We start from the raw sequence: 27,994 nt of genomic DNA, 5'->3' as shown, positions 1-27,994 counted from the left end.
GCGTGATAATGTTTTTCAGATTATCAGTTTGATCAGAGAATGATTATGAAAAATAAAAATAAATAAAAAAAAAAAGCTAAAACATCACTGAAAAAGCATATCAACAGTATATTATTTTATTTTATTAGTTTCTGTAACCAAACCAAGAGAATGTAAATAAGACCGTACATATTTTAATACAGCGATGAAACCCCTGTACAACAAAAACGAAAAAAAAATTACCCCCCCGCTCCCTCTTCCATCCTCCCAATGAAAGACTCCTCCCTCAGTTGGGGGCAGATCCGAGGGGAGTCCCTCACAACCTCAGGGTGCATACGTTTGTACATTTCCAAAGGACCCTCGTCATCACAACCCCAAAATGAGAGCACTGTGGGTAGGACAGCCAGCGGAGGTGAGGCAGACAGAAAACAGCTGATTGCTCTCATCAGTAAAAACAACAAAACAGTAAGTGTCCTTCTGCCTAAACGCTTCAGTACTTGAGGCTTCTCATTTTTATTTTTTCTTTGTTCTCCGTCCTGTTGCCGCTCGACGTGAAGGTCGATATACACACACACAAAAAAGATTTCTACCGTTTCAGTCAACTCGCATCTTTTCCTCTAAACAGCCCTATTCTGGTATATACTAGCTAAGGGCACTGAAATCAGTCAATAGCAGCAGGTCTGGGTGCTTTATACAGTGAAGTGTGTTTACGTTTGTTTGTGTGTCCACAAGGATGGCTGTGAAAGCGGCGGAAGGGCGTGTGACAGTTGCCCCCATAATGGAACAGCTGAAGTAGTGATCCTACATGCAATCCCACTCAGAAACTTTGTTGCCATGGTGACAGCACACTAGAAGGCTCCAACGTCATCTCTGGCTACTTTAACCTTTGGTTAAATAAACAGGAGTTGAGCTACTAGCCCCCCCCCCTCACCAATTATAAATCACAAGCACACACCCGACACACTCACACCCCAACACATCAGCTATTCTCAGGCAAGGAGACGAGAGCAGAAGGCAGGAGCAAAGGCTCACAGGCAGACGAATCAATAAATCTTTAAAGTTAATCAAATGCTGCAATTTTCACATTTCCATTGTGATCAGACAAAAACAAAGTGATAGAATTTCTGATTTCATGACTGCGTGCGGTACATGGATCAAACCGTTGAGCACGTGTTAGTTCTGGTGGGAGATTGGGCAACAAAAAGTGTGCTTCGCTAAATTACATCTCAAGAAAAAAAACAAATCCGATTCATTCTTTTTGTTAACAAAAACAGGTTTCTCCTATAATGTGTGACACTATTGGGGTAGGATTACGAAGGAACAAAATGAGCTATAAAAATGGCAAACTCAGCAGCAATTCTCAATTTTTTTTTTTTCTCCAACCATCCTCAAATCTACCATCAGCATAGATTTTTATGGAACGAACTCTGCAGCGTTTTGTCTGCGTCTAAATATAATGGAAGAATCCAACTTGAAAACCCCCACGTGCAGTGGGACAAGACATGGAAAGAAAGAGGAGGAAGAAGATTATGCTTTTTCACGACAGAGCCTACTGTCTGGAACCACTACCATCTGGATCTCTACCCAATTTATCCTCCCTCACACTGTCCACCAGGGATGATATGAGGTTGCGGCTGTGAATGGGGGTAGATTCTCTTTTCCTCTCTTCCATCCATTCATTCATTCACTGTGTCGTCTGAAGACGGATGTAGGCTCTTTACTTGCCCTCCTCCTGTTTGATGGCCTGTGGTTTTATGGGGCCAGTCCGAATGGGCTTGGCCGTGGACACAGGAGGTTTGTCAGTATCTGGGCGCTCTCCTCCCGCCTGGTGGTTTGAGGCAGAAGTGTCGAGTGGAGGTTTTCCTCCTTGATCGAGTCTAGAAGCTTTACTGACTTGAGGGGCCTTCAGTTGTTGGTGTTGCTGTTGTTGCTGCTCTGAGAAGAACTTATGAGTAGACTGGAGCACCTCAGCACGCTGCTTAGCCTTTAGATGGAATGGGAAAGAGAAAAAACAACCAAAACATTAATGTATCAACTAACACATCAGTGAATGATCATGGACTTGAGTTACCAGATTCATAAAAAAATTTATTATAAAAAAAAGGCAAAGAATAGGCAGATCAAAAGAATTAGAAGCATACCTTTAGGTCCTGTTCGGCCTTCAGAGCCGCCTGCGTACCTCTGGGCGCAAGGGAGGGACCAGAGGGTCCCCGGGTCGGGTGCTGGCTGTGCTGTAGGTGCAGGGGACGGGGGTGCGGCATGAGACCACCACTCACATTTGGTGAAATCGGAGGGCCCATGGGAGAACGTTGAACACCTCCAGCAAAGGAATTAGCATGAGGAGGGCGAACCAGAGGGGAGACGATGTTTGGCTGAGACAGAATCTGAATAAAGAGAGACACAAAGAAAGGAAAATTAAACGACTCATTCCCCCTTCTATGCATTCTAAATATCAAGAGCATTTTTAAAAATAATCGAAAGACATTTCACAGAAAAATGATTGTGTCCAACCTGAGGATTAAACTGGCCAGGGAAATGCTGTGCCATTCTCATGCCAGCAGAGCTGGCCTGAAACTGCTTCTGGTAGAGCATGCTGTTAATCTTACTGGACTGGCTGCTAGGAGAGGTGGAGCTGGCCCTGCGTGGCAAAGAGAAGGACCATTAAAACAAGTTGCAGAATCCAAGTAACATGTTAACAACAATAGAAAAAAATATCTCCAAAAATTCAAATAATAATAATAATAATAATAATAATAAAAAAAAAGAAAGTTTCCCTGCTTCCAAACCTGAACAATGAGGAATGCTTATAGAGAGAAAGCACAGTGTGCTTCACACAGCTTCCTTCATCTCAGAGTTCTGGCAGCTCAGAAAGGGCCAAGGGAAGAGAACATTTTTCACCATCTAAAACAACTCGAGCATTTCATAGTGGTTCAAGCGAATGCTAAATTGTGGAAATTTACTCTGCATCTCACCTGCACCAGAAAATGATACAAACTTGGCTTATGCAGACTATGCTGAAACAAGGATGTTCTTAAATTTAAATAAAAATGTAGTGACAAAGCAAATAACTGATGATCAGCTGTGAGAACACAGTCTCCAGCTGTGAAGCATGTGTGAACAGCAACTATGGAAAAAGCCCAGATCAGATTGTTTGCACATTCACCTGAACGTCTCCAATCTTCACGTGTGAATACAGCACTAGATTTATCCTCATTCTCAACCTAATCAAGACTATAATTCACTTTGATTGTATCCAGTGGTCAGAACTACAGTATGTCAATTTTATAATACTATGCGACAAATCACAGACAAGTAAATGTATCTGATGCAAGTCATCTCAGAAAATGGTTACACCGCTGCATGAAAACGGGCCTTTTCACGGGTGCCTTTCAAGCAGGGACTGATGTGCCGATTAGACGCCTCCGAGTCGGCAAGGGAGGTAGCAAGAGAGGTGAAGTAGGCCATGTGTGTATAAGTGGAACCGACAACTCTAACCAACGACTCGGTCTTCCCTTTTTATACAATGTTCATGTGGGACTGAGCCATCTGTCTGTGACTACCAAGGAGGAAATGGGTTCGTGTCTTACGGGTGACGAACACAAAGCTTCTAACTTAATAACTTCTTGAATGTTTTGTCGTTACCAGCCATCTCGGTTCTTGTGCCTCATTCGACTGCACTAAATGTCTTTTGAAGGCCCTTTTTGATGCTTGGGTTTAGTAAACTGTGGAAATCCCATCTACTTGATATAATGTAACTTTGGTCTCTGTAGCCATGTTGTGTTGACACTCATCAGTACTTTTACCTGTAATGGCTGGAGGTGGGTGTAGTGCTCCTGGCGCTGACAGGAGGGGTTCCAGGCTTCACATCCATCCCACTGCCAAAAAGTTTCAGATCCATGTCCATCTGCAACAAGTCACAAAAAAGTGAATAAAACATGCTGTAAAAGGAAGAAAAAAACTGAGTCACACAGACACGAGCACACACACAGAGCAGTACCTTGCTGGATGGAGGCTGCATCATGCTGTGGTTGGGGCCCATGATGCTTCGGTATGGCTGAGAAACTGGGGGCTGTCGGTTCATGTTGGGGGGCTGGCCTTGGGGAGGAGTGGGAGGCAGCGCCAGGAGGGGCTGGCCTCCACCAGAACCAAAGTTTGACAGGGACAACTGGGAACCCGGAAGAGGAACTGTCACCTGGAGAAAAACGAAGAGAGAATTCCTCAGCTGACAGAAAACTGAGCAGCTTCTGTTTTCAATCAAAGGAGCATTGTAATGTTTACATGTATGTTACCTGTTGCATTGCAGAACTGGGTGACTGAGTGTTGCTATAGTAGCTACTCTGTCCATGTTGTTGTACCTGCCCGGAGTACATGTTAGAATGTTGATTCATTCCCTGCCGAGCCTGACCAAAGGACACAAACATCCCATGTGGAACATGTGCGTAGGAAATAAAATATAGCCGTCAGTATAACACAATGTCAGTCAAAATCAAAAAGTAATGTAAACATTTCCTGCAAGAGGTCTAGTTACCTGGAGCATGTGTGTATCAATAAGCTGGGACCCTCCCATGCCAGAAGGCTGGTTGAGCTGAGGTTCGAACAGAATGGGAATGTGCTGGGTGGAAGAAGGCTGCTGATAAGCCAGATTGGACTGAGGCTTGCCCAGCTCAGGGGCTTGTACGCCAGGATAACTGTGCAGGGATGGTCCCGACAACATCATGGACGGCTGTGACAAACTGCTTTGCATGAACGCCTGCTGAGACCTGAGGAAGGACAGATACAAAAGATCAGAAGTTGGCACACCGCTGCCCGCGTTTCAGCCGTGAGCCTAAAAGTGAAGGCGTATAAGGCTGCGTGTTACCTGTACGGCTGAAGTGAGGAACTGAACAGGTCCTGTGGCTGTGAAACTGGCGGACCAGTGCCAAGTCCAAGCTGAGCCTGGTGTGTGTGTGTGTGTTGGTGTTGGTGCTGGTGCTGGTGCTGAGGCTGTCCTTGCAGGGGAGCGTAGATGGGAATAGGAATCTGCTGCACAGCTGTCGGCTGCATGGCAGAGGAACATGGATGGTTTGAGATCAAAACATAAAATATTCCTCGAACTAGTGCTGGGCGGTATGACCAAAAATACATATCACGGTATTTTTTCACGGTATCACGGTATATCACGGTATTTTTTTTTCATGCATAATTAGGTGTTCACAGCACTTTCTACAGATTGAGAACAGAATTAAAAATTAAAATAAAAATTCTTCAAAATAATTCCTTTGTTAATAATTGGTCACACAGAACTTTATTGTATTAATATTATCATCTTCATTGTATACAAATTAATAACATAGCTTATTACACTGGTGGGACTGTTCAGCTGTTTCAGACTGATACCTCCGGTTCAGGCTGCTCCTCATACTCAACACGCACGTCTCTTTTTCAATCGTGGTAAATATTTTTCAATACTCATCTGGATTGAAGCAGCAAACATTCAGTGTAAGAGTTTAAAAAACCTACTTTATTTGATTCACAGCTGCTAGTGTTTAGACCTCGACAACCCAACTACTTTTTTTTTTTTTTACGGCAAACTTGCGACTAGTTAACTTTATAAAGAAGGCGTAATCGCTTGTTTGCTATGGGTCGGGTCGGGACGGGACAACATTGTATTAAAAATATAAAATATTTTTATAGGACTTTTTAATGTGTGATTTTATAAAGTTGCACGTGATACCAACCTTTTGTGAATTTCGCCAGCCGTCTTCTTTCGGTTGAGCTAATCTAACGCGACGCTGAAGCTAGCAAGCTTCCAGGGATGATCTCGCTGATGGAGACACACGCGGTGTGCACGGAGGGGAGGGGCTGTGGGTGTGTGTGTGTGTGTGTGTGTGTGTGAGTAGGCTATGTGAGAGAGACGCATGACTGACAGAGACAGAGGGAGAGCAGGGAAATGAAATGCAGCTTAACTCATTGGCTGCCAGCCATTTTCAGTTCAGAGACACCCATACTGCCAAGTGTTTTCCAGTATTTTGACTGATTTTCCAAGACCCACAGAAAAGTGTGTCTTATGACTATGTACACACCGAAATTACCAAAAGAAAGAGTAGACTCTCTTCTTTGATCAGGAAAAAAAAGTTTGTTTCTACCATTTTCAGTCTTTTAGTAATAGACAGTAGAACATAGGTTGGTTTCACCAAAAACAGCTGTTTGACCCAAAAAAATGGAGAAAAGAGCTCTTTTTTTTTGTGCATAGCGGCACTGCTGCCACCTAGCGGGTAATTTTGCCAGTATATTCTCTGTTTAGTGTTTACAAGCCTAAGATTTAGTGACGAACTCCGCTAGATTGTCCCCCAGCCCGCTCCGTTAAAAAACGCAATTGACGTCTATAGACGTCAATGGCACCGAAAGAGTTAACGAATACGAGTATTTTTTAAATAGCGTTAAAAATAGACAGTAAACATGCGTGTTTAGAAGCGCAACACTGAAAAGAGTCCCGTCTCAAACAATGTCGCGCGTTCCCCCCGTTGTGTAATCAAATACACCGGTATGGCGGTATATTAAAAATTCATATCATAACGAAATTATAAACCGGTATTCGGTGTGAACCGGTATACCGCCCAGCACTACCTCGAACACATTTCTAAACTAACAAAATCCTACCTGTGATAGTCCAGGCTGGAAGCCTTGCTGCTGTGCCAGGGATGGAGGGGCCAGGCGGGGGTGGGGGGTGCTGAAGAGGTGGCTAGTGTCCATGTAGAAGGCTGGAATCTGGGCTGCAGAACCTAAACATACAATTTGTTGGCACCAATAGCTCAAATACTGATGAAATATTTAAATTTCCACTTTATATTAGCGTCGCATGTTCTCTCACCTGCTGCAGACTGGGAGACGTACACCTGTGGGGTTTGCTGCTGGGGCAGCAGGGGAGGCACACAGCCAAGCTGAGAGAAGCTGCTGCTACTACTGCTGCTGGTGGAGGAGGAGGAGAGGCTTCCACCTTGTAGCTGCTGTGGCTTCACCTTGCAGATATTAGGGGGGTCAGAGGCTGAGGTGGTCTTGGTGCTGAGAGATGATGTTGTAAAGGTACCAGAACCTGCAGGGTCGAAAATTCTCAAAGGTTACAAAAAGAAAAAGCAAAAAGGTGTCAAATGTTGCTGTATGCTGAAATGAGGTTAAGTTACCTGACAGCGAGGTGCTGGGAGTTACAGAAGCCACAGGAATCTGAGGCATGGAGGCTGACGAGAAGGAGGAGTATGAAGAAGCACAGGAGGTGATGGGGGATGAAGAGGAAGTGACTGGAGAATTCTTCTCAAGACTCGGGGAGTTCTCCCAAGCTTTACGAGCCGACTCCATCTAAAGTGGTAAAGGAAAGAGAAGAGAGGTTGGTGACATTTCACTGAAAGATTGTGCTTTAACTGGCCTGTACATCTTCTTACCTTTAGCGTGAGGTCAACAGTGGCAGGTGAGACTGTGCTGAGGCTGGAGCTCTGCTGCAGGGTTTCTCTGCGCGGAAGCGGCAGAGAGTGTGGTAGTGCCACCTTGGAAACACCCAAGAAAGGGAGAGAAAAAAAAAAGAAAAGATATACAAGTACATTTTAAAAAGTAATCCATTACAACTCAACTGAATAAAAGTATACAATCTCTCCAAATTAGAATGGATGTTTGATATTTTTTGCACTTACATTGGCCACTAAACTCTCTTCCATTTTGTTCCCTACAGTAGGAACACTGTCAGCCAGAGAGGACGAGGGAGTGGTGTAGTCAGTTACAGACTCCTGAGAGGAAAAAGAAATAACTTAACACACAACAATTACAGTAATACTTTCCTACTTTAAATGTTCTTATCAATGTTTGATGAAAAATCTACAGTCTGCCAGAGAGACCATGGCACAGAGGAATGGCATACCTTAGAATTACTACTGTACTCTGCTGCGGGCACTGTGATCATGCCCTCTATGTCCCCTCCAAGTTCAGGTACTGTGGTGTCGGTTGTGGGAGGACTGGAGTCTGCGGCTCTGCTGACACCTCCGCCAGGTAGTACTCCAGCCTCCATCCCCTCACCCTCTGCTCCACGTGCATCTTTGGCCTTGCGGTTTCTTAGAGAGCGCTCTTTACCAATAGGACCTGGCTTGTACTCCTTGGTTTCCACTGGTTCCATTTCAGGGAGCTGAATAGGAAAGAAAATGTTGACATCTGACTAGACAAAAATTCTGAATCAGTGCCATTGAATAAGAAAAGGTGTCTCTCGAACTGTACCTTCTGTGTTTTGATTGGGCCAGCTCGAGGTTGTTTTTGCCTCTGTTCTTTGGGAGCAGGTAGCTTGTTTTCAGAGCCGGTTTCGAGCAGTGTGGGGCCTCCATCGCTGTCAGTGCTGCCTGCAGATGATGGTGCTCCAAACTGAATACTCTCGATTCCCAATTCTACAGTGCCCTCGACTCCAGGCTTAACGCCCTACGATGAAAAGTTTTTTCATTATTTATCAAGTGGGTAAAGGTATCCAACAGTAACAAAAAGGTCCAACAAGCCATTAAACCTACCTCAGAGGTGACAGTACCAGTAAAGGAGGTTAAGGGTTTATTCCAAGCACTCACAGATGGTGGCTGGGGAGGGCTGATGGGACCAACTGGAATATGTAAATCATATACTTTAATCAGAACTTACCTTTAAACTCACACCTGCCTCATAAAACACGTGACAATTTGAAAACAAGATTAAACTTTTCCACTCACGCTTCTTGACGTCAGGAAGAACAGTGGAGCCGGCTACCTTGTTCTCCCACAGCTCTGTACCCAGAGTGCTGTGCGTCTGTGTAGCTGGAGGGGGTAAACTCTTTGAAGTGAAGTCCACGGTAGCAGGGGGAATAGAGGATAAAGGAGCCACTGTCCCTTCCAGAGTTTGAGGAGATGCAACAGGCTGTGAGGGAGCAAGGTGAGGATGCTGGGCAGCGGAGCTGGAAGGCTGCTGTTGGGCACTAGGGGCAGAGGCTACAGGCTGAGACTGTGAGGACAGTTGTTGTTGTTGTTGTTGTTGTTGTTGTTGTTGCTGCTGCTGCTGTTGTTGTTGCGATGACTGTTTTTTGGCAAATCTTGGTGGGAGCTTTCCACCACTTCCTCTACTTTTTTCACCAGAGCTCTTTTTTCCCCAGTTCTGTAGGAGAAATACTTTATTAAGAAATACTTTATCACAGCAGAATGTTTCGTTCTGATTCATTACCATTTAATCCCTTTTCTTTTTTTTCAGATGACATGCATCAAACTATCCCTTTCACTACCTGAGTAGTCTGCTCTTCCTTTTTCCGTTTCTCTTCATCCTGCAGGCGTTTCTGTTGCTTGCGGGAAACGACCTCTGTGAAGCCATCGTCATTGGCGCTGGACTGTGGGTCCTCTGTCGTTGTTACCTCTGGGTGGTCATCAATAATCACAACACCTACAGTGACAAGAAATGTAAAATTTGTTGGCAAACAATGATCAGAAAGAATAAGTGTAATTTCCTGTCATGGACTTGAGACAAATTCCAACAGTTTAAATGTGTCTACTAACTGGCATAATTGTTGAGATCAAACTGAGAAAGAGCGTTCTCCTTGGGCTTCTTGGTGGTCTGTTTGGCTTCATCTTTACGACGGGCTGTCTGCTCTTTTGCAGACCTCTGGGCTGCTCCGCCAGCCGCGAGTGCGGTTGCCTCAGAGTTTTGCTGGGATGTGAGACTGTTATTCAGAGGCAAAGAAAAATTCTGTCTCAGTTTAAGACGGCCACACATTTTAATGTTTCCAAGATCAACATGGCTTTAAAGAAAGTCAGACACAAAAATATTCATTTCTCAGTAAACGACATTGAGGCATTTGCAAAAGAAAAGCTATGACATTATAAGGTGACAAAGAAGCCTATAGGCAAGGTGTGACAATGCAATAGAATATCTAGGTAGTAGCCATTCAACCAAAATGTTTTGTTAAACCTTGTACAAAGTTGGATCACTATTCAGTGACGGTGTTAATTAAAAACCAAACAATAGATTTACCGTGTGAATTAACCTGCAGTGGTCTAATGTACACTGTTCATTGAGTCAACTTTTTTGGTGAAAGCATTAATGTGCACAGAAAAGGAAAGTAAGAGACAAAAGCCAGAGTTTCAAACTCACCCTTTGCGGCTGCCTTTGGCCCCTCCTCTCCTCTCTCCCTTGCCCCCTGCGTAGCTTCGGCTTGGTTTCGCACCACTGTTTCCTCTACGATTCTGTCTCTCTATAGGCCTCTGACTCGAGAAGCTCCTCTTGGCTGCTTGAGATCCTTCACGTTTTGGGGTCACTCCACCATCAGGTGGGCTTCTACTGGGTGTTAAAGTGCCCTGGGTGGTTGCAGGAGCTGGGGCAGTAGCTGTGGCTGCTTCGTTAGCAGCCTCCAGTGCTCCTTTCCTCTCCTCTCGTTCTCTCCTTTCATTAAAATCGCTGCTCTCAGAAGCAGTTTCCCATTCCTCATTGGCTTGATCTGAAGAGTTCTGATTTGACAAGTCAGGGGATTTCGTACCCACTGCAGTGATGGTGGGACTACTGGTCTCAGGTAAGGATGCTTCTAAGGGAGTATGGTGGTCAGAACCAGGTATAGCAGATACTACTTCGGCAGGCACAGTTAGAGGAGTTCCTGGAGCTCTAGACATGGTTGGGGAGTGGGAAATTGGGGCCGGGGCTGAACTAGAGACTGCTGCAGCAGGCACAGAGGGTAAAGAAACAGGGGAACTTGTGGCTGTCTCTCCATTGGCCATCACTGCAGCTTCACGTTCTTTCAAGCGCCTAAAACGAGGGGGTTTATCCTGCCTTGGAGGCCGTGCTGGTCTCGATCGACGAGGCCTTTCTCTGCTGCTCTGAGGGGCCCCATCTCCAAATTTCTTACCCTCCGATTTAGGGGGTCTTCGGTCAGCAGAAGGATTGTCATATCTTGTTGTGGACTCTGCATCCTCAGGTCTGAATGTCTCCATCGGTTTAGAGGGCCACTGAGAGGAGGAATCTCTTGCAGCTGGCCTTCTAAGAGGGGCTGAACGAGGGCCTCCACGCTCCCTCGTTCCCCCTCGTCGACTGTATAGTCCTCCTCTTCCTCTGCGAGAGGGCTCTCCTTTTGGAAGAAATCCTGGCTTGGGCCGGCTTTCATCGTCCCCTCTTGGCCCAACCTTTTCCCCCATGTGAGGTGGTCCAAACCCTGGCTTATGATGCACAGAACGGCCTTCACCGGGGAGCTCTCTTCTCAGTGGACGGCTGGGTTTGGTGCTGGGTTCGCGGTCAGAAGGTCCAGTATCGCTAGCAGACTCCCTCCCACCTTCACTTTCAGAATCAGTGTCTGAACCCCGGCGCCGTCTGCGTTTTGGTATGACTTCAAAGTCAGAGCTCTCGCTGCGTGTCTCGCTTTCTTCCCTGTTGCGATAGGCAGCAGCACCTACTGCAGAGGGTAAATCAGAGCGTAACCTTGGCTCTCGATATGGGTACTCTGGCCGACTTCGACCACGACTGCCCCGACTTCGGCCACTGTAAGTTCCTCGATAGCTTCGTCCTCTGGAATAATATTCCCCTCGACCCCGACCTTTGAAACTTGAGTCAATAGGCCAATCTCTATCTCTATCCTTGTCCATTTCCTTCTCCCTATCCCTGTCCCTATCCCGATCCCTGTCCCTGTCGCGTTCCCTCTCCCTCTCCTCTCGTCTGTAAACACGTGGAGGAAGATTAGAGTCTTTCCGAGAGGGAAGTTTTGGCTCTGGATGCTTGTCACTGATTGGTGGCTTGTCTGCTTTCTCCTCCTGGGAAGAAGAGGTGGGTAACCCTGAGGAAGGCTGAGAGTCTCTGGTCCTCTGATGGACAGTTGGTGTTTCTTCTGCCTCTGCAGCTTCTCTCTTTCCTTCAACCTGAGGTCTGGAACCTTCAGACACAGCTGCAGCTGCAGAAGGAGCTTTGGATGACTGATCCTTTTTGGACCGGTCTCCTCTTTCTCCTCTTTCATGACGTTTCTCTCTCTCCTCTCTTTGCTCCCTCTCTTCTTTCATGTCCCTCAGGACAGGCTTCTTTATTGGGCCTGACCTGCGGACCGGTCTCTCTCCCCCTGGTCCTTCCCTTCGTCCAGCCCCTGATCTCCCACCCCAACGAAGCTCAGCCTTCTGCTTGCTGGGGACTGGCAGAGGCAGCTTCTCTTGTTTATGTAATAGTCCATCCGCAGGAGGTGTGGCCCTGTTACTGGGTACAGCAGCCTGGGAGTAGAGTTCACCCTGGGCCTTATCATCAGCCCGGTCCCCCGTGTCCTGTAGTTCTAGTGATTTTGTTGCTAGGGGTAGCCCATCAAACCTAGGCTCATCCAGCTTAAGGGAGTGACTGGAACCCTGAGAGACACTTCTCTGGAGCATGGCTTGACCGAGAGCTTCTACCTCTTCTCCACTAGGTAAGCCTGGCTCCTCAGGATCAAAGGCTGTGCTTACAGGGACCCTATCCAGAGACCCTGAAACATCCTCTGGACCCTGTGTAAATGCTGTCAAGGTCTCAGGGGGCTCCCGGAAGAAGTTACTTTTACGAGAGTCCAATGCACCGTGGTCCTGAGCATAGATCGGCGGAAGACCCCTGTCCAGATCCAAACCAGAGTCCATCCTGAAAAGAAACAATGGTAATTATACTGCAAGTCATGAAAGGCATTGTGCTCTTGTTTATGTTTTATAATTTTTTTCTCTTTACCTTTGTTCCTTGTTATCATCCCGTCCTTTTGGAGGAGTTACAGAAGGTAAGGGCTCTGGCTGTGGGTACGAGTCTGATCCCCAAACCATCCGTGAGTCTGAGGGCATGCCATGGTCACGCATTGGTCGGGTCAAGTGATCAAATGAATCAGAACTAGAGCTTGAGTTGTCCCCTGGCTCTCTGCGCACAATCTGCTTTGGAGGCAGTCTCCCTAGAACGGTTTGGGAAGAAAAATAACAAAATAAAATAAGTTAAAACAGGTGATACCATAGCAGTCATTACCTAAATCACAACCTTACGGATTTAGACATAATGTCTATTCTTAAAATCTATTTACCAGGGTGAATGTTAGCCGGCATGTCCATAGGGGGCCGGCCTGACATCATGCGGGGGTCCATGTAGGACTGCATCATCAGCCAGCGTGGGTCAAACCCCATGGAGGCCAAGTGCTGGTGGTGGGGGCCGATGGGTTGATACATGGAGCGGTGTTGTTGCTGTTGGGCAGCTGGAACACTGCCACCACTTGATGGGGAAACAGAACCCCCACTTTGCTGCTGCTGCCACTGTTGTTGCTTCATCTGCTCCTATATCGACAACAGAGAAAATAATTTATTTATTTCTTTTTTTAAATGATATACAACATTAAATATGAAACATCTCAGCTTTTACTGACAGCCCTGTGAATTTACAGTGGTCAGAGGTTCTATGCTGTTCTGTATTTAGTTAATCTAGAGTGCAATTATTACCCAATTCTAAAAAAAAGAAAAAAAAGAAAAAAAAGAAAAAAAAAGAAATAATATCTAAAAACTTTCAATTTTTCCAAGTTCTCTGACAGTTCACATTTTGAAAACTATCCAACCAGCCCTTGCTATTACTACGTTAAAGATGTAACATCCAAGTTAAGGAACGAGAGGCCAGATGTGGACAATTTTACCTGTTGTCTAAGGAAACGCGGTGGCAAAGACTTTTGAAACTGTTTGGAATAGCCTGAGATGAGAGAGGGACGCATAGCAGCTGCAGCCTCTCCTTCCAGCTGTGGGGGTGCAATGGGGACTTCATCCCCACTGGAAGTTTCCATGTGTGGCAAAGGCAGATGTGGCTCATCCGCTGCAGAAAAACAGCACATTGTATCCATGAATAAGAGCCCGTCTGATAATTTACCTTCAAAATTTGAAAAAAATAATAATACCTCTCTTTTCCTCTATGTTGAAATAGTCCCGAATAGGGACCGATGATGTCTTATCAGTCTGGTTGTCCTCCATCAGTGGACCAACCTCAGCTAAGTTGGTCTCTCCTTCGGTCTGTGGCTCTGGAGAAAAAGCTACAGGTCTCTGAGCAGGAGGACTGGGCTGACGAGGCAGTTGAGCATCATTTTCCGCACTTGGTTCTACTCTCTCTAGTTCTTGCTCTATCCTTTCCCTGTCTCGATCAAGCCGCTCAGACAGAGGGGCTTGGATGATTGGAGGTTGCGATTGTAACACTGGGATTGAGGGTACAGGACTGGATGCAGGAGCGGGGGCAGATAAAGCTTCCTTCCCTGCAGCTCCCGTTTCATCGGTAGGGGTCTGAGCAGGTTTGCCCTCATCAGCCTGCCGGTGTTTTTCATTGAGGCGCTTAAGTTTTTCAGCACATGCAGCAAGCCGCTGTTCTTCCATCCGCCGTTCCTCTTCCTCTCGCCTCCGTCTTGCTCGCTCAACAGCTTCAGAAACGTCCGACTGCTTCTTCCGCTTCTGCCGCCAGGCGTCAGAGTCCTCATCTGCACCAGGTGCCACTGCAGCCTGTGGTTTGTTCCCACGTGGAGCACTGCTGCCAACGGAACGACTGCCACTCTGGAATCAGAAATGAATACAAATAAGAATGTAACATGCTATTAAAATAATACATACCCAACAGCAGGCTTCTGTAATGTATAAAAGTTTTACCTGGAAGTCCTGTGGAGCAGCTGATTTATTGTACTGCCCCACGCTGCCAGGTGACGGTGCTCTGGGATCCACACTATCAGCCCATGAGGTTTTACTGCCCCCACGTTCCTCAGATCCCTCCTTCCAGCCCTCCTGAATATCTGATGTCCGAGATCTCATTCGCTCCATTTTGCCCATCCACTCCCTGAAGAATTGAATCGAGTAAAACCAAAAACAGCATTACTACTTTCTTCTGCCAAACAAGCAAAGATGCCAATTCATGTATTCCATACATCATGAAATGCAAAGGCAAATTGTTTGGAACACCAAACCATTCAGTACAGTCTGTACTAAACATATATCACCATATGGTAATTCTGTTCCAGAGACTGACATACTCTTCAAATTGCATTTATGTCAAAATGACATCATTTTGACAAATAACAATTAATTTCCTATTTAAGGCGTTTTTGGGTCTACAAAAGTAGAACACAAGAGCACTCAGTTTTTAAAATAGCTGGCACTCATGATGAAAGTGACAGATAAACCTGACAAAATAGGCCAAATATAGAAAAGCATATGCAGTGGTCCAAGTTGAGATGCAGACAAAAATATATATATATATATATATATATATATATATATATATATATTAAAGGTTCAAATGCTCACCAGTTTTCTCCTTTCTCTTTAGCCGCATGGTTCTCTTCATCGTCGCTAAAGTTTAGTTTCTCAGTATAATCCACCTCCATCTGAGCTCCTGGATAGCAAAGCAGACATGATTAACAAGAAACTAAAAAGTGCATTTTGAAATGAACTTTAATCCGCATCAAGATAATTTGTTAGTTAAAGGTTATAATTCATAGATAACTCAAAACTACTGACCTGCCCAGCCCTCATCAGTATCAGTGTCCAAGTTATCCAGTTCCTTGAGCTCTGTTGCACTGATGATAGAGGGTCTGTCGGGGTCTTGGAGCCAAGACTGAGGGGGTGCCTGCTGGGGTCGTGCTGAACGAGGACCCCTGATCGCCCAGTAGAGAGGAAAGACAAGTTCAGATGTTATTAATCAAATTTTAACATTGAAGCTGTGCTTCTGTGATCTGACATATTACGCTTGTTGTTGAAATATAAGTAAAACTAACAATGACAATAGTGTAGAATACCTGTAGTTTGAGTACACTTTTTAATTACCGTAATTTTGGAAAAAAATTTGTTAATAAGAGAGAAAGAATTTCAGGTTTACAGTGATATGCTTAAGACCCATTTATAAAATAAATAAAAAAATAAATAAAAAATAAGCATTTTGTATAGCTTTAGCTCCAGTATCTGAGGCTTATTCATAACACTCACTTTGGCCCATCTTGTGGTACAGGGTATCGGAAATTCCCTTGCCCTGGACCAAACGACATTTGAGGATAGGCGTGGAACATCTGCAACAAAAATAACAACACTAAATATTCAACTTTCGATATCTTCTCCCTCAGTCCAGATAATCAAACTTTGACTTACATAAGGTGGCATCATGCTCCTGAAAGCAGGGTCAAAGTGAGATGGTACACCCGCTGGAGGCTGCTGCCCCCCATTGAGTTTAGGCTGAGGAGGGCCAGGAGGGCCAGGAGGGCCAGGAGGGCTGCCCCCCAGCCTCTCCCTGCCATCCCTCTTCTCTTTTTGACCCTCCGGGGCTACACTTCGGCCAGGTTCATCAGTTTCCCCAGGGGGTGTGGAGGTATCCAGGCCTGTACTACCCTCCTCCGGAGCCCTGTTGTCCATCTCAGAGGGGCTGGATGCAGTGTTCAAATTCCTGCCCCCACCCTCACGCCAACTGCCAACATCTAACAGAGCAGAGCGAAGAGAGGTATTGAGCCTGCAGTTCTGATAAGCCGGCAACAAGAAGGCAATTAGGGAACTGTTGACGTTTTCAGGACAGAAGGAACTTTTTTTGGAATCATCAGGGCCAAATAGAACTTGTGTTTATGTGCATGAGTGTGGCCCTACTTTGAGGTCTGAGGCTTGGGCCTGGTCCATAAGGCTCTTCCTCTTGACCATCCCCCTTCTCCGCCTCACCGGCTGCTTGCAAGCTGGGAAACTCCTGGTGAAAATGGCTGCTCACACGAGGAGCTCCTGTACCACAAGCACAGTGTTAAAATGTGTCCAGACCAGTCGAATACAGCGACTTACAAAAAGGAATTAAAAGGTCTAATCTTCTAAAAACAACAACAACACAACAGCCACAAAACATTGGGAGAGGTCACAGAAATCGATCAAACCAAGGGAGGATCGTGTTAATTTCTTTTCACCCAAGAGGGAAATACACAAGAAATTCAAAATAAAATCCAAGACAAACAAGAACTGAAGTAATCTGGGTTTTAGAAAGAGCAAATGATAAGCATATTTACCGTCTAGCTGTGTCTGCTTGCTGTTTGCCCAAGACCGACTGGCCCCAGTAGGGAGCTCTTGTGACTGGAGCACTGCTGGTTTGTTCGGAGGTGGGGGAGTCTCCTGTTGCCTGCGGCACATAACAACAGTTTATGCAAGTCATTTCAAAGTTGGAGGACAAAACTCTTCTTCCACAAATTCAGAAATTTTCACTTTCTCTTTTGGTTCTCAACACACACCTTCATGTAAAGAAAAGAAAAGAAAAAAACAGTACAAAAAATGTACATGGCAGCTATTAAAGTTTTTCCATGTCTAATTTATCGATTTACCTCTCGTCCCCTGGTTCAGATCGAGATGCCCAGCCACTACCGTCTTTGGGGACAATGTTGACGTTGGGGTCGTTTCCCTTGTTCTCTGCCTTCAGGCTGGGCAGGTTGGCCGGAGGGGGCATGCGGCGGCTGACAGCAACTTTGCCCAAACTCTGAAGCCCATGTCTGGCAGCCACTGGAATGATTTAACATTTTAAATGTGGGAGAGCAGCAATATTAAGACCGTTTATCCCTCCTTTTAAAACAGAAGACATAGGCCTGTTTGCTGTTCCATCCATTCGCAAGACAGCCAGTTTGCAATATAGTTTCATGTTCATCACTGGTACACCTGAGAACAAATACTTATCAGACAAGAATTACATTCCACCCCATTTCTTATCATTCCCTTTCCTTTCTAACCAGTATGGACCACTTGCCATTTTTTCTTATCTTTTCATACAGCTTCCAACCTGTGTCCAACCATCCTCATGAGCAGGGTTGTTAGAATAAGAAGGTGCAGTCAACAGATCAAGGCTTTTTAGTAGCCAATTACATGGAGCAGGATAGCAAATGGCCATTACATAAAGCTTTAATCGTGACTTATTTAACGGCATCTTCAGAATTGCAGCAATTTACTAGGTACAAACACCTGAAATTAAAATGTACATGCAGGTAGGGCTGTCGCGGTGAGGGAATTCCCACCGCGGTGACTCATAGCCGATCAACAGCGCGGTATGCGGTGATATCGCATTTTTGTTCATCAGGCTACTTTCCACGACACGCAATGTTAGATGAAAATCGAGCGCATAATCCGTCTTTTTTTCCCAGCGATTCTGACATTTCACTTTGCTTTGCCTGTCATTTACTCGCTCACAGAGCGGAGATCAAGCAGCTCATACCCCAGTTCTGCAACATTGTTGCAGACCTGCGCACGTTTCGTTTAGTAATGACGGAGAAAAACGAAGCAGATCAGCAGTTGAGCTCACGTGTCCGGGATACAGTTTTTTTAAACAGACTGCCGCCGACCAACCAACCCAAGCTGAACTTTAACTGTTTCCGCGAAGTTGTTAGAGCTTATTTCTGGCACGGCACATTTTTTAAATGTTTTTTTTTTTTTTTACCTACACAGTTTTGTTGAAATGATCAGGTATTTCCCAACAGCAAATGTGCACACCAAGCTGTGGTTCTGTGGAAGCTAGGTTATTGTTGATATTAGATGGTCGCATTTACAACGTTAAACAGCCCTACATGCAGGTTTGTGAAATGCAAGTATACATGCTTAAACAATCCAATTACATACTTTCCCTAGCTGCTAGCGGTGTGAGCTGCCAGCCCTCATGTAGAATGTTTAAAACATTAAATCCATCTCGTCTTTTTATCCACAGGATGGTTCTATCAGGTGTAAAAGCTCCTTATAAGACGCTGCAGTTGGTGATTGTGGTGATAAGTGAAAAAGGTAATTGTGCCCATTCCTGGAAACTTGAGCAAAGAAGACTAAGAAAAAGGTGGCATGACCACCCAGATATCACGTGTCCATCATTACCGTTTGGAGCTGGAGCCAATAAACTACTGCAGAATTATTTCACATCCGACTGAATACTGAGAATAGTTGACAAATGTCCACCGTTTAGTTTTTTTTTTTGGTCCAGCATGAAATGGGCTAAAATAGGAAGTTCACAATTCCCTACAGTACACTGCTCGTTAACTATTGCATACAGCAATGCAAGACAAAGAACACAGAATAATATGAAGCTCTTACCAGCGGTTTTCTGGGTTTCCAGAGATTTGCCTTTGTAGGTGTTGAAGAGGCTAAGGGTTGCATACTTTGTTTTGCCATCCTTTGCCTTGGTGCTCTGCCCTGACTTCTCTGACATGTCGCTGGAAACTCATCGAGTCTGGTCCTTTGGCCTCGCCTCCAGAACCAGCCTCCTATAGGCAAAAGGTGAGAGAAAAACATGATCTGAATTGGTGCAAGGATTATTTAGCACTAGTCACGAATACAATCATTTTGCGTTCAACTGTTGACCTGTCATGTCTTGTTCATTCATTCAGTTTTATTTAAAGTATCAAGCAGAAAATACAAAAACAGAGAGACAGACTGATTACAGTGACACGGCACTAAGAAAATGAAGAAAGATGGTGGCAAGAAACGCAAAAAGCCATGAGGTGAATTAGAGTGAACATTATCCAGGACTGGGAAACGGCACACGTGGGCTGCAATGTCTTTCCTAAGTCACCCACAGGTCATTTATTATTAACAGTGGATTGGTGTAACAGTGCCCGCGAGTGTGATATTTTGTGGGTGTGAGCGTGTGTTAAAGGGACCCGACACCTCTGATGAGTTCAGTCTGTCTGCCACTTGGCCCTGGACACTTAAGCAGAAAATCTACTTTAAAGCTGCATAGTTTTTTGGGGGGTTAGGAAGAAGCTGTTTTGTATCTTTTTTTCATTTTAAAATTCAATTAATGTAAATCCCTGGAAGAAAGTACAAATAAGGCCAAATCAGACATTCACTGATGTAAATGGAATATATATATATATTAGAGGTGCACCGAATACTCGGCAACCGAAAATATTCGGCCGAAAACGCAAAAAAAACCACATTCGGCTTTCGGCCGAAAGCCAAATGAGTGGCCGAATCGGAGGCCGAATAGTGGTGACGCAAAATTATCCACTTCCAGACGGCGGAGTCGACAGAACCAAAGTCATCTGTAAACTCTGCCAATATGCCGCCCATTGATTCAATGCGAGACTCCGGTTCTTTTCACAGATGTTTATTAACGCCACATCAACACCGTATAACTAAATGTTCAAGTAAACAAAATAAAATACAACATTAGTTGTTGTAATCATTAAAGAAATAGCATTCTTAGCATTGTCGCTGGTACCAATAAATAATCAAAGAAATACTGGCCACTTTAGCTGCTTCTCAACCAACGGCAGAGTCATTCCCCAGGGGCAATCTTCACGGTCAGAACTAGGATTCTTTAACTTACACTTCTCCTCTGCATCACATTCACACAGTTACAGCAAACACCACGAAGCATGGAGTAATAAAATAAAAATAAACTAGCAGGTAACATCACGCTACAGGTGCTCCTCGGTCTCTGTGTGAAGCTCTCGGAGCTAACCGACGCTACTTCCTGTTTTACTTGTTTCCACGTAAAAGCATGTATTTCAAAATAAATTAAAAATAAAAACTCCTGCATTTACAGCCAAGTTGAATTGTCTTCTCACCGTAGTAGTTTCAGTCTAAAATATCACTTAAAGGCAAAACACACAAACTACAAAAAATGCTGCCACTGTTCCTGAAGGAGCAGGCTACCTAGACTCTATGCCAAAAAGGACACTCAGATAATTTGTTATATTGCATGTTTTTACATTTTTGTGTTGGAACGCTTTTATAATATGTTGTATTTTTTGTTGTATGAAATGAATGAAAAAAAAACCAGAATGAATTGAAAATGGGAATTAATAAAACTTATCTCTAGTTATTAGTTATAGTTATTAGTAATAACTTTTGAAGATTTCAAATAAACATTTATTTTCTTTGAAAAACATGTCTAAACATTTATTGTAAGGCGTAGATTTAAGCAATATTTAAAAATGGTGAAAAATCTAACTTTTGATAACTTAACTGAACTGTAATATTCGGTTTCGGTTTTCAGCCAAGTGATTAATTATTATTCGGTTACAAATTTTCATTTCGGTGCACCTCTAATATATATATTTATTCATATATTATATTATTTTATTTTTCATTGTATTTAGTGCCATCACCATAACAGCAAATTTGTAAGTCTGAGGTTTTGATAAGCCAGCCACAAGCTTTTTTAATGACTCGGTGTGCATGTACTGAATGTTAAATAAAACAGTATTGCCTCGACAGCAGGCACGCGCCAAGCTTGCTTTGTGGACCCGGCACATATCATGCTGAGGATCCCTCTTGCTTGGCATCTCCCCAGTGTTGCGTGGTGGAGCAGTCGTAGCAGTTGGCTTCACGGTTCTGGCAAACAACTCTCCATAGATGTTTCCACACAGGAATACCGGAGATGTTCAGGTGAACGTATAGACAATTTGACAAGCTTATTTCAAATGTTATTTTATCCATGTTTGCCGTTCACACGAGCACATCGCAGCAGGGGCATTTCTGCTGGAGATGCGTTCTCCTGACTGAAAATGAGAGGGAGGGGGCGTGGGGAATATGAGTTTCTAAAGTGTGCCGGAGGCAGCACGAGATGCTGAAATTAGCCTTGCTGTGTTCTCTGTATGACATATTGAAAATAATGGATGAGACTCCTTATTATAGCGAGCAAAAAGCGGCCATACAGGTCAGAAGAAAGGACAAACTCTCACCAGCACACAAAACATCTCTGCAATGCCAACGCATAAAGAAAAATGTTGCAGACAAAGCGAATGCTGCGGACAGTTCTTACATGCCACAGCCCTGGAACACCCCAAGAACAATTCAGGAGTCCAGAACATGTATGAAAGCGCCCCATGAGGCTTCAGTGGGTCATCTCTTGAGGCGTGTAGGTGCAAAACTCCTCGGCCTCGCACCATTTAACCCGGCCTTTATCTGGAAATGGGTGGAGAGCCTGTCCATCTAAACCTTAAAGCGGCAGTCGGCAACTTTTTTTTAGTCATATTAGCTTGAACTGTCATGGGATTCTGGAAGTAGAATATTAAATAGGCTGTTTAGGAAAAATAACGAAATCTGTAGCTCCCTCTGAAGCCTGTAATCATGCTTACAAAAACCGAGCGCTGCCGGCTGTTTTTAACCAATCAAGTTAGGGTGGAGGAATCCTACCTGTCAATCACAGCTTGTGCACACGCTGCTGAGCGTGAGTCTGCCCCAGCTTGTGTGCGCTCACACTGGTGTGAACTCACGTGCACAACCTCGTCCACAGAGGGGGAGGGGTTTGGGGGGGCGATTCGGAGCTTGTTAGAGGTTGGGGAGGGACCTGAAAGTTGTGTCAGTTCGAATTTTCCGACTTTAGACTCGCAATTTTGAAAACTTGCCGACTGCAGCTTTAACACGATGCAGAGGTTTCCCCCTGACAGTCAGTCATGTTCCTCCTCCGGTCAAAACACAGTGTCTAGAGTCAGAAGGCCATTACTTGCATGTGCTTAGAGAGTATGTGAGAAAACAAAGCAAAATACATTCTATTTCTTCTTTCAGTAACTGCTTTCACACATGCGCTGGAGCCTTGAAATGTTCTTGCGATGTTCCAGACCGGTGGCATGTGAGAAAGCAAATGTCTGTGGAGATATTCCACCCAGTCTCAAAGTAAAACCTACTGCAGCGTGTGAAAAACTAAGCACACCTAATTTGGTTCAATATCTTGTAGAACCACCTTTAGTAGCAATAATTTAACCATTTTCTGTATGAGGTTTGCAGTCTTACAGCCCTCTTCTTTACAACATTATTTTACTTCACTGAGGTTTGCATGCCTCTGTTTGTCGACAACAATCTTTGGTATACAGAGGACTTTATGGTTGGCTCAGTGACTGCAAGGTGACCAGGTCCAAAGGCTGCAAAACACGGCTAAATTGTTTTGATGTGGCCTTATAACCCTTCCAACATGGATGGACAGCAACAATTGCTTCTTTAAGATCATAGCTCGTGTTTTTTCTCATTGGCTTTTTGTTAAAAAGTTGTCTCCTTTTATAGAGGTGCTCACACTTGCTGATGATCAATTGACTAAGTGCATCTTATTGGATTCACTTGGCTGCCATTCTTAATTCCTAAAGAAGCAATAAGGGTGTCCCACGAGACCCATGTGCCCAGCGACAGAGATGACAAGATTGTACCTTTACAAACCCTGCACTGAACACAGCTGTGTAAGGGAAAACCCCTAAGAATTTAGCTAGATTTCCCTCTTTTGAAAGGTTAGTGTAAGGAGACTGGACACATTTGCATGACAATGGTGAGAGAAATTAAAAAAAAATAAATAAATAAAAATAAATAAATAAATAAAACCCTGCAATTTTAAAATGCTTGTAAAAATTTTCAGTCCAATGTTGGACAGACAAACCACTCCTGCGTTTATGCTTAGCTTTGCTAAATTGGGTCTAAGAGTTGTAAATTAATACAACTGAATTCCAAATCAAGCTACTATCATTTACAATTTTGTTTCTTTTCTTTTGAAAGCCAGCCCAAAAGACTATATGTCAACTCACAGCCCATTAAAGCTTTTACATTCTGCCACTCTGCTCTAATAAATACCTGATTTTGTGTATGTGGCATCACCTGACAACAAAAAACCCCAAAAAAACAAAACAGTATTTGTAAATTAAAAACAACGCCTGTGCCTTTGCTTTTGGCTGTACTCCAACAGAGAAAGGCACAAGTGTCAGAATGTTTTGAACAACTTTTCACACAATCCACAATGTTGGACATACTTCAGTCAATAATTCTATTTGTCTCCAGTGCATGTAGAGGGGACAAGGATGGTGGTCCAATGAAATGACCAAGTCAGTCTAACACTAACTGTGGGTTAACTATACTGGGCATATGAGCGGAAATACTGCACAAAAACTGACACGGAGGGATTAAAGGATGTGTTTGAAACTTAAGACAGAAATTAATCTTAAAAAAAAAATATGAGGAAACGCAGAGTTCAGTTCAAACTACAAATTAGGCAACCTGTTCAGTGTCAATCTGCACAAAGAGGAACCCTGCCAAAGGATGGAGGACTTTTATTTAAGTGCACAATAGCAGCTCACCCATTAGCTACAATGGGACATATGGCAAGGAACCCCATCCTGCAACTACTTCTGCATCTCAGCCTTTTGTCCAGATAAGTTATTTTTAAATACTTTAAATCATTATGTTGGTGTGTCAACAGGGGGAAAGAAACACTTATTTCTCTGTATGTGTGTGTGTAGACATTTTACACACCAAATTTGACAGCGTGATCTACTGAAAATGCCTGTCTGAACTGGGCAACCATTAGGTTTAGGAGACAGTGAAATGCATTTCCTGATTAACTGGAGACTTTTTTTGTAGTAAGGAATCAAGCATTCTGCATTAGAGTTGCTTATTTTGATTAAGTCCAGTGGAGCTGTACAAGCTTTAATGATGGTCAAGTATTAGGAGGTTAATATAAAGATGAGCACCGCAAGTTAAAACCTAAATACACACTCATGATTCTTGTCCGCAGTTTGGATCTACTTGTAGATTAAAAGTGTAAGTTGACTAAGGTGACTTACCTGTACAGTGCTCATGCATCAGACCTTTTTGTCCACAATGAACCCACCTCTATAATGCTATACTAAAGTCACAAAATGACAATTCATGCAGACTGATGGGTGCAGTTTTTCATTTTTTGTCCCCAAAAACGTGTATCATGTTGTTACAGTGAGAACGTCAGACTATTCATCTTCAGGTTCACCTCCCAGAGTTACAATAATGAGCTTAATGCTCGTTATTGTGGTTAAATAGTAAAAAAATCTAGGGACTTTTCCCCCAAACATCCTCATTAACGTTTACCACTTCTGTCAAAAGGAAACACACGGCCTCTGCAAAGATGTGGACAGGAAGTGACTTAAAGCGATACTCCGGAGTAGATTCAACCTGGGGTCATTTGAACCGTGATATCCAGCCAAGTAGCCCACCCGCAGTTTTTTCGATATTGGCTGAACATCAGCTGAGTTACTGAGTTATCCCGAATAGCTTCGTACAAGGGTTAATGGACCCTGGCAGTATCTCCAAAATTACCACACTAAAATCACATGCCATGACACCAAACTCCTACAATAGTACAAATATGGTCTGTACTCACAAAGCGATGCATTTGGAAGTTTGAAAATAGTCCAGGAGTTTATTATTGTCAACACAAGCCTGATAGCTTTTCTGCTGCTAAAGCTGCGTCGACGTCACTTGTGGGAGCTGGGAGCTTCAAAGTAAGATGAGGGTTGATCTACTACTGTAGACAACAAAGTATATGCTATATTCTACATGTTTTTTTTAATGAATTTTTATGTTGTAGAGTTGTGAAATTATTTTATCAATGGAGAAATTGAGCAGCCTTGCTTTGTTGTCTACAGTAGTAGATCAACCCTCATCTTACTTTGAAGCTCCCAGCTCCCTGAAGTGACGTCGACGCAGCTTTAGCTGCAGAAAAGCTATCAGGCTTGTGTTGATAATAATAAACTCCTGGACAATTTTCAAACTTCCAAATGCATCGTTTTGTGAGTACAGACCATATTTGTACTACTGTAGAAGTTTGGTGTCATGGCATGTGATTTTAGTGTGGTAATTTTGGAGATACTGCCAGGGTCCATTAACCCTTGTACGAAGCTATTCGGGATAACTCAGTAACTCAGCTGATGTTCAGCCAATATCGGAAAAACTGCGGGTGGGCTACTTGGCTAGATATCACTGTTCAAATGACCCCAGGTTGAATCTACTCCAGAGTATCGCTTTAAGAGGATTGTGGCTCAAGGACAGCACATCAATATCAATTACACCGAATCCCTGGAGAGTTGGCTGCAGTTTAATTCATTTCAAAGAACAGTGGAAGACTGGCAATATTTCAAATTTAATGCACTGATTAAGTATTCTGTCACTGTTAAGGTCAGTTTGAAGAATACACATTAGGGATATGTATGGGACAACCAATTCTAGGTGTAAAAAAAGAAGAAAAGTGCAGCCTGATATCACCATTTGCTGATCTCCCCGTTCTGACAGTCAGTGTACTCCAAATTACATTTTCATATTTTCTCTGATCAAGCTGTGTGCTGACAGGTTAATCAATGTGTACATCACCAATCAAGGTCTGAATAGTCTCGTTAAGACTAATCAAATTCAGTACTGCATAAGCCAAAAATATGTGGCCGACTGATTTCATCCCAAGTGGCTTCCACGCTTGAAAGACGTTTATGAATCACATGGAGTCTTTCACATTCCATCCTGCCGCCACGCTCCTAAATATGCACACCAACAATGTTCACTCCGAGCACCTTTTGTTGCCGGAGCACTTCACAGTGCGGAGAAGAATCGAAACTGATTTCTTACAACTGCGCTTAGTCTTTAAAATCACTGCCATTGATTAGTCTACAGGCCATCTTTCTCCATGAATCAAACTACTGATAGGGCAGGGTGGCTCATACCGGCAGGGGAGCTGAGGCCCTCTTCGTCCGAAACTCAACCAGACGAGGCTCAAATAATACGTTAGATTTCACAAAAGGTTATACACTAAAACACTACCGTTATTGTGTACCCAGCCTTATATCTATATGTTGTGCTAAACGTGGTGCAGCAGGAGAGCAGGCCGCCAGCTTGCATCGTTTAGCATGGTTTCGTTTCTCCTAGTCGCCATCACATCCACTTTCAGTCCATCTGTGGTCACAGTATGCTAACCAGCTAGCGTTGTGTGAACATCTATGTGTAGGTTACTACATAAAACTACAGTTTTGCAGCCTGCAAAAAATACAAACCCACCTGCCACCGCCGGTGCCTTTCTTGTCCTTTGTTGAGTTGTGTGGCCTCACTTGAAATCCGGTTTCGACCTGGTCTGAGGTGGTTGTGTGTCTGGCCGGCGGATTACAAAAGCTGGCTAGCCTGCTAACCCACTTCGGCTAACGATGGATAGCTTGGCTCGTTGGCTGCTAACAGACCGCTCTCCTCTTGCAATGCTTTATAATTCGTGTATTCTCCGCTGTTTCTAATCACCGGTCTGTCCTTGTCTTTTCGGCCTTTGCTGCGGGAACCGGTACTCTGTTGTGCCGTGGTTCCTTATCTCTCCCCACCCGCTATCTCGTGCCGGACCGTTTTTTTACTTGAGTGAGGCCCCGCTCGCGCCGCGGCCTGTCTCACAATCAAAGATGGCAGACATTAGTTGCCAGATTTACCTTTTCATATCCCCCTCTCAAAGCTTCTAGCAACCTGCGCAGGTGCTCATACATTTCTCAGCTTCCATATCAGCTTTCAGAGAGGGACCAGCCATTTAGATCTATATTCAAATTCCACATAAATACAAATCAAAATGTAGAAAAAAAAACAGAATTTAAGTCCTAAAAATATAAGAAAATTATTCATTAATATTTACAGTTTGGTCTCTTGATTTAATGCCTGCAATGACCTGTAAACTGAAACACCACAACTACATGAATGAAGTTAAAATGCTGGACTGAAACTAAACACTTATTTAGTTTAATTCATGCCTTTTATTTGCCAGTAAGCCAATTTTAAAAACACACAGCTGGATTTTTAAAATATCCAGATTATAGAATTTAGAATATCTAGTTGTAAAAGCAGCAGAACATTAAAATGCATCACTGTTTGTCCTTGAGAGATAAAATTTTCTTTTTTTTTTTTTTTAGATGTAAAAAAAAATCCTAATATCCTAGGAGCTGTACTTGACAAGTAACCTACTCTTTATTGTTTTGTTACAACAGACTATGTTTTTATGTCTAAATTACTATAAATACACTTGATATGATTGAAAACCTTCCTTAAAAAATCCTTTAAGTGTATTACACTTTTTTGAGTTTGCAGCTGAGAATATTTCAGCTTTACCCTTTTGTAAGTTGCACCTAAACTCAAAATCAAGACTAAAGTTTTGAGTTTACCAATAAACTCAAAACTTGTTCACCTATGCAAAATTAAATCAGAAATGTCGAGCTTCAAATTTTTTTTAGAATTGGATATCTTCAGTATTCTTTTACTGGTATTTCAAAACCTGGCAACCCGAATGCTAACGAGTCACGCGTGGACGGATCTGGTTCCGGGGTCTACCGGTGGTTCACGAG

General features: G+C 43.7%; 1 protein-coding gene across 4 annotated transcripts; it reads right to left on the bottom strand.

Moving 5' to 3' along the window:
- Positions 1-102: 102 nt before the first annotated feature.
- Positions 103-27,070, bottom strand: prrc2c (proline-rich coiled-coil 2C). Of its 4 annotated transcripts, none has more exons than XM_075484595.1 (34): positions 26,685-27,070; positions 18,996-19,165; positions 17,258-17,432; positions 16,949-17,058; positions 16,548-16,673; positions 16,062-16,384; positions 15,903-15,982; positions 15,438-15,583; positions 15,225-15,312; positions 14,574-14,757; positions 13,841-14,480; positions 13,586-13,758; positions 12,989-13,235; positions 12,652-12,862; positions 10,093-12,567; positions 9,498-9,661; positions 9,230-9,384; positions 8,688-9,105; positions 8,496-8,581; positions 8,215-8,409; positions 7,865-8,125; positions 7,641-7,733; positions 7,395-7,496; positions 7,140-7,311; positions 6,830-7,051; positions 6,619-6,740; positions 4,838-5,016; positions 4,508-4,739; positions 4,269-4,412; positions 3,977-4,171; positions 3,783-3,883; positions 2,491-2,617; positions 2,121-2,363; positions 103-1,963 (listed from the first exon to the last, which is right to left on the bottom strand). In XM_075484595.1, the coding sequence occupies exons 2-34, from the start codon at positions 19,108-19,110 to the stop codon at positions 1,697-1,699; spliced, it is 8,571 nt and encodes a 2,856-aa protein (XP_075340710.1). In that variant the 5' UTR covers positions 19,111-19,165; positions 26,685-27,070; the 3' UTR covers positions 103-1,696. The 4 variants fall into 4 exon arrangements, with proteins under 4 accessions (XP_075340710.1, XP_075340712.1, XP_075340711.1 ...); XM_075484597.1 differs by having other exon boundaries at positions 4,269-4,379; XM_075484596.1 differs by having other exon boundaries at positions 15,438-15,574.
- Between the last annotated feature and the right edge of the window lie 924 nt (positions 27,071-27,994).

This window comes from Odontesthes bonariensis, chromosome 15 (assembly GCF_027942865.1).
Source record: "Odontesthes bonariensis isolate fOdoBon6 chromosome 15, fOdoBon6.hap1, whole genome shotgun sequence".
In the NCBI taxonomy this organism is placed as follows: Eukaryota; Metazoa; Chordata; class Actinopteri; order Atheriniformes; family Atherinopsidae; genus Odontesthes; species Odontesthes bonariensis.
Note: the sequence above shows the minus strand (reverse complement) of the source record. Positions and strands in the feature narration are given on the sequence as shown.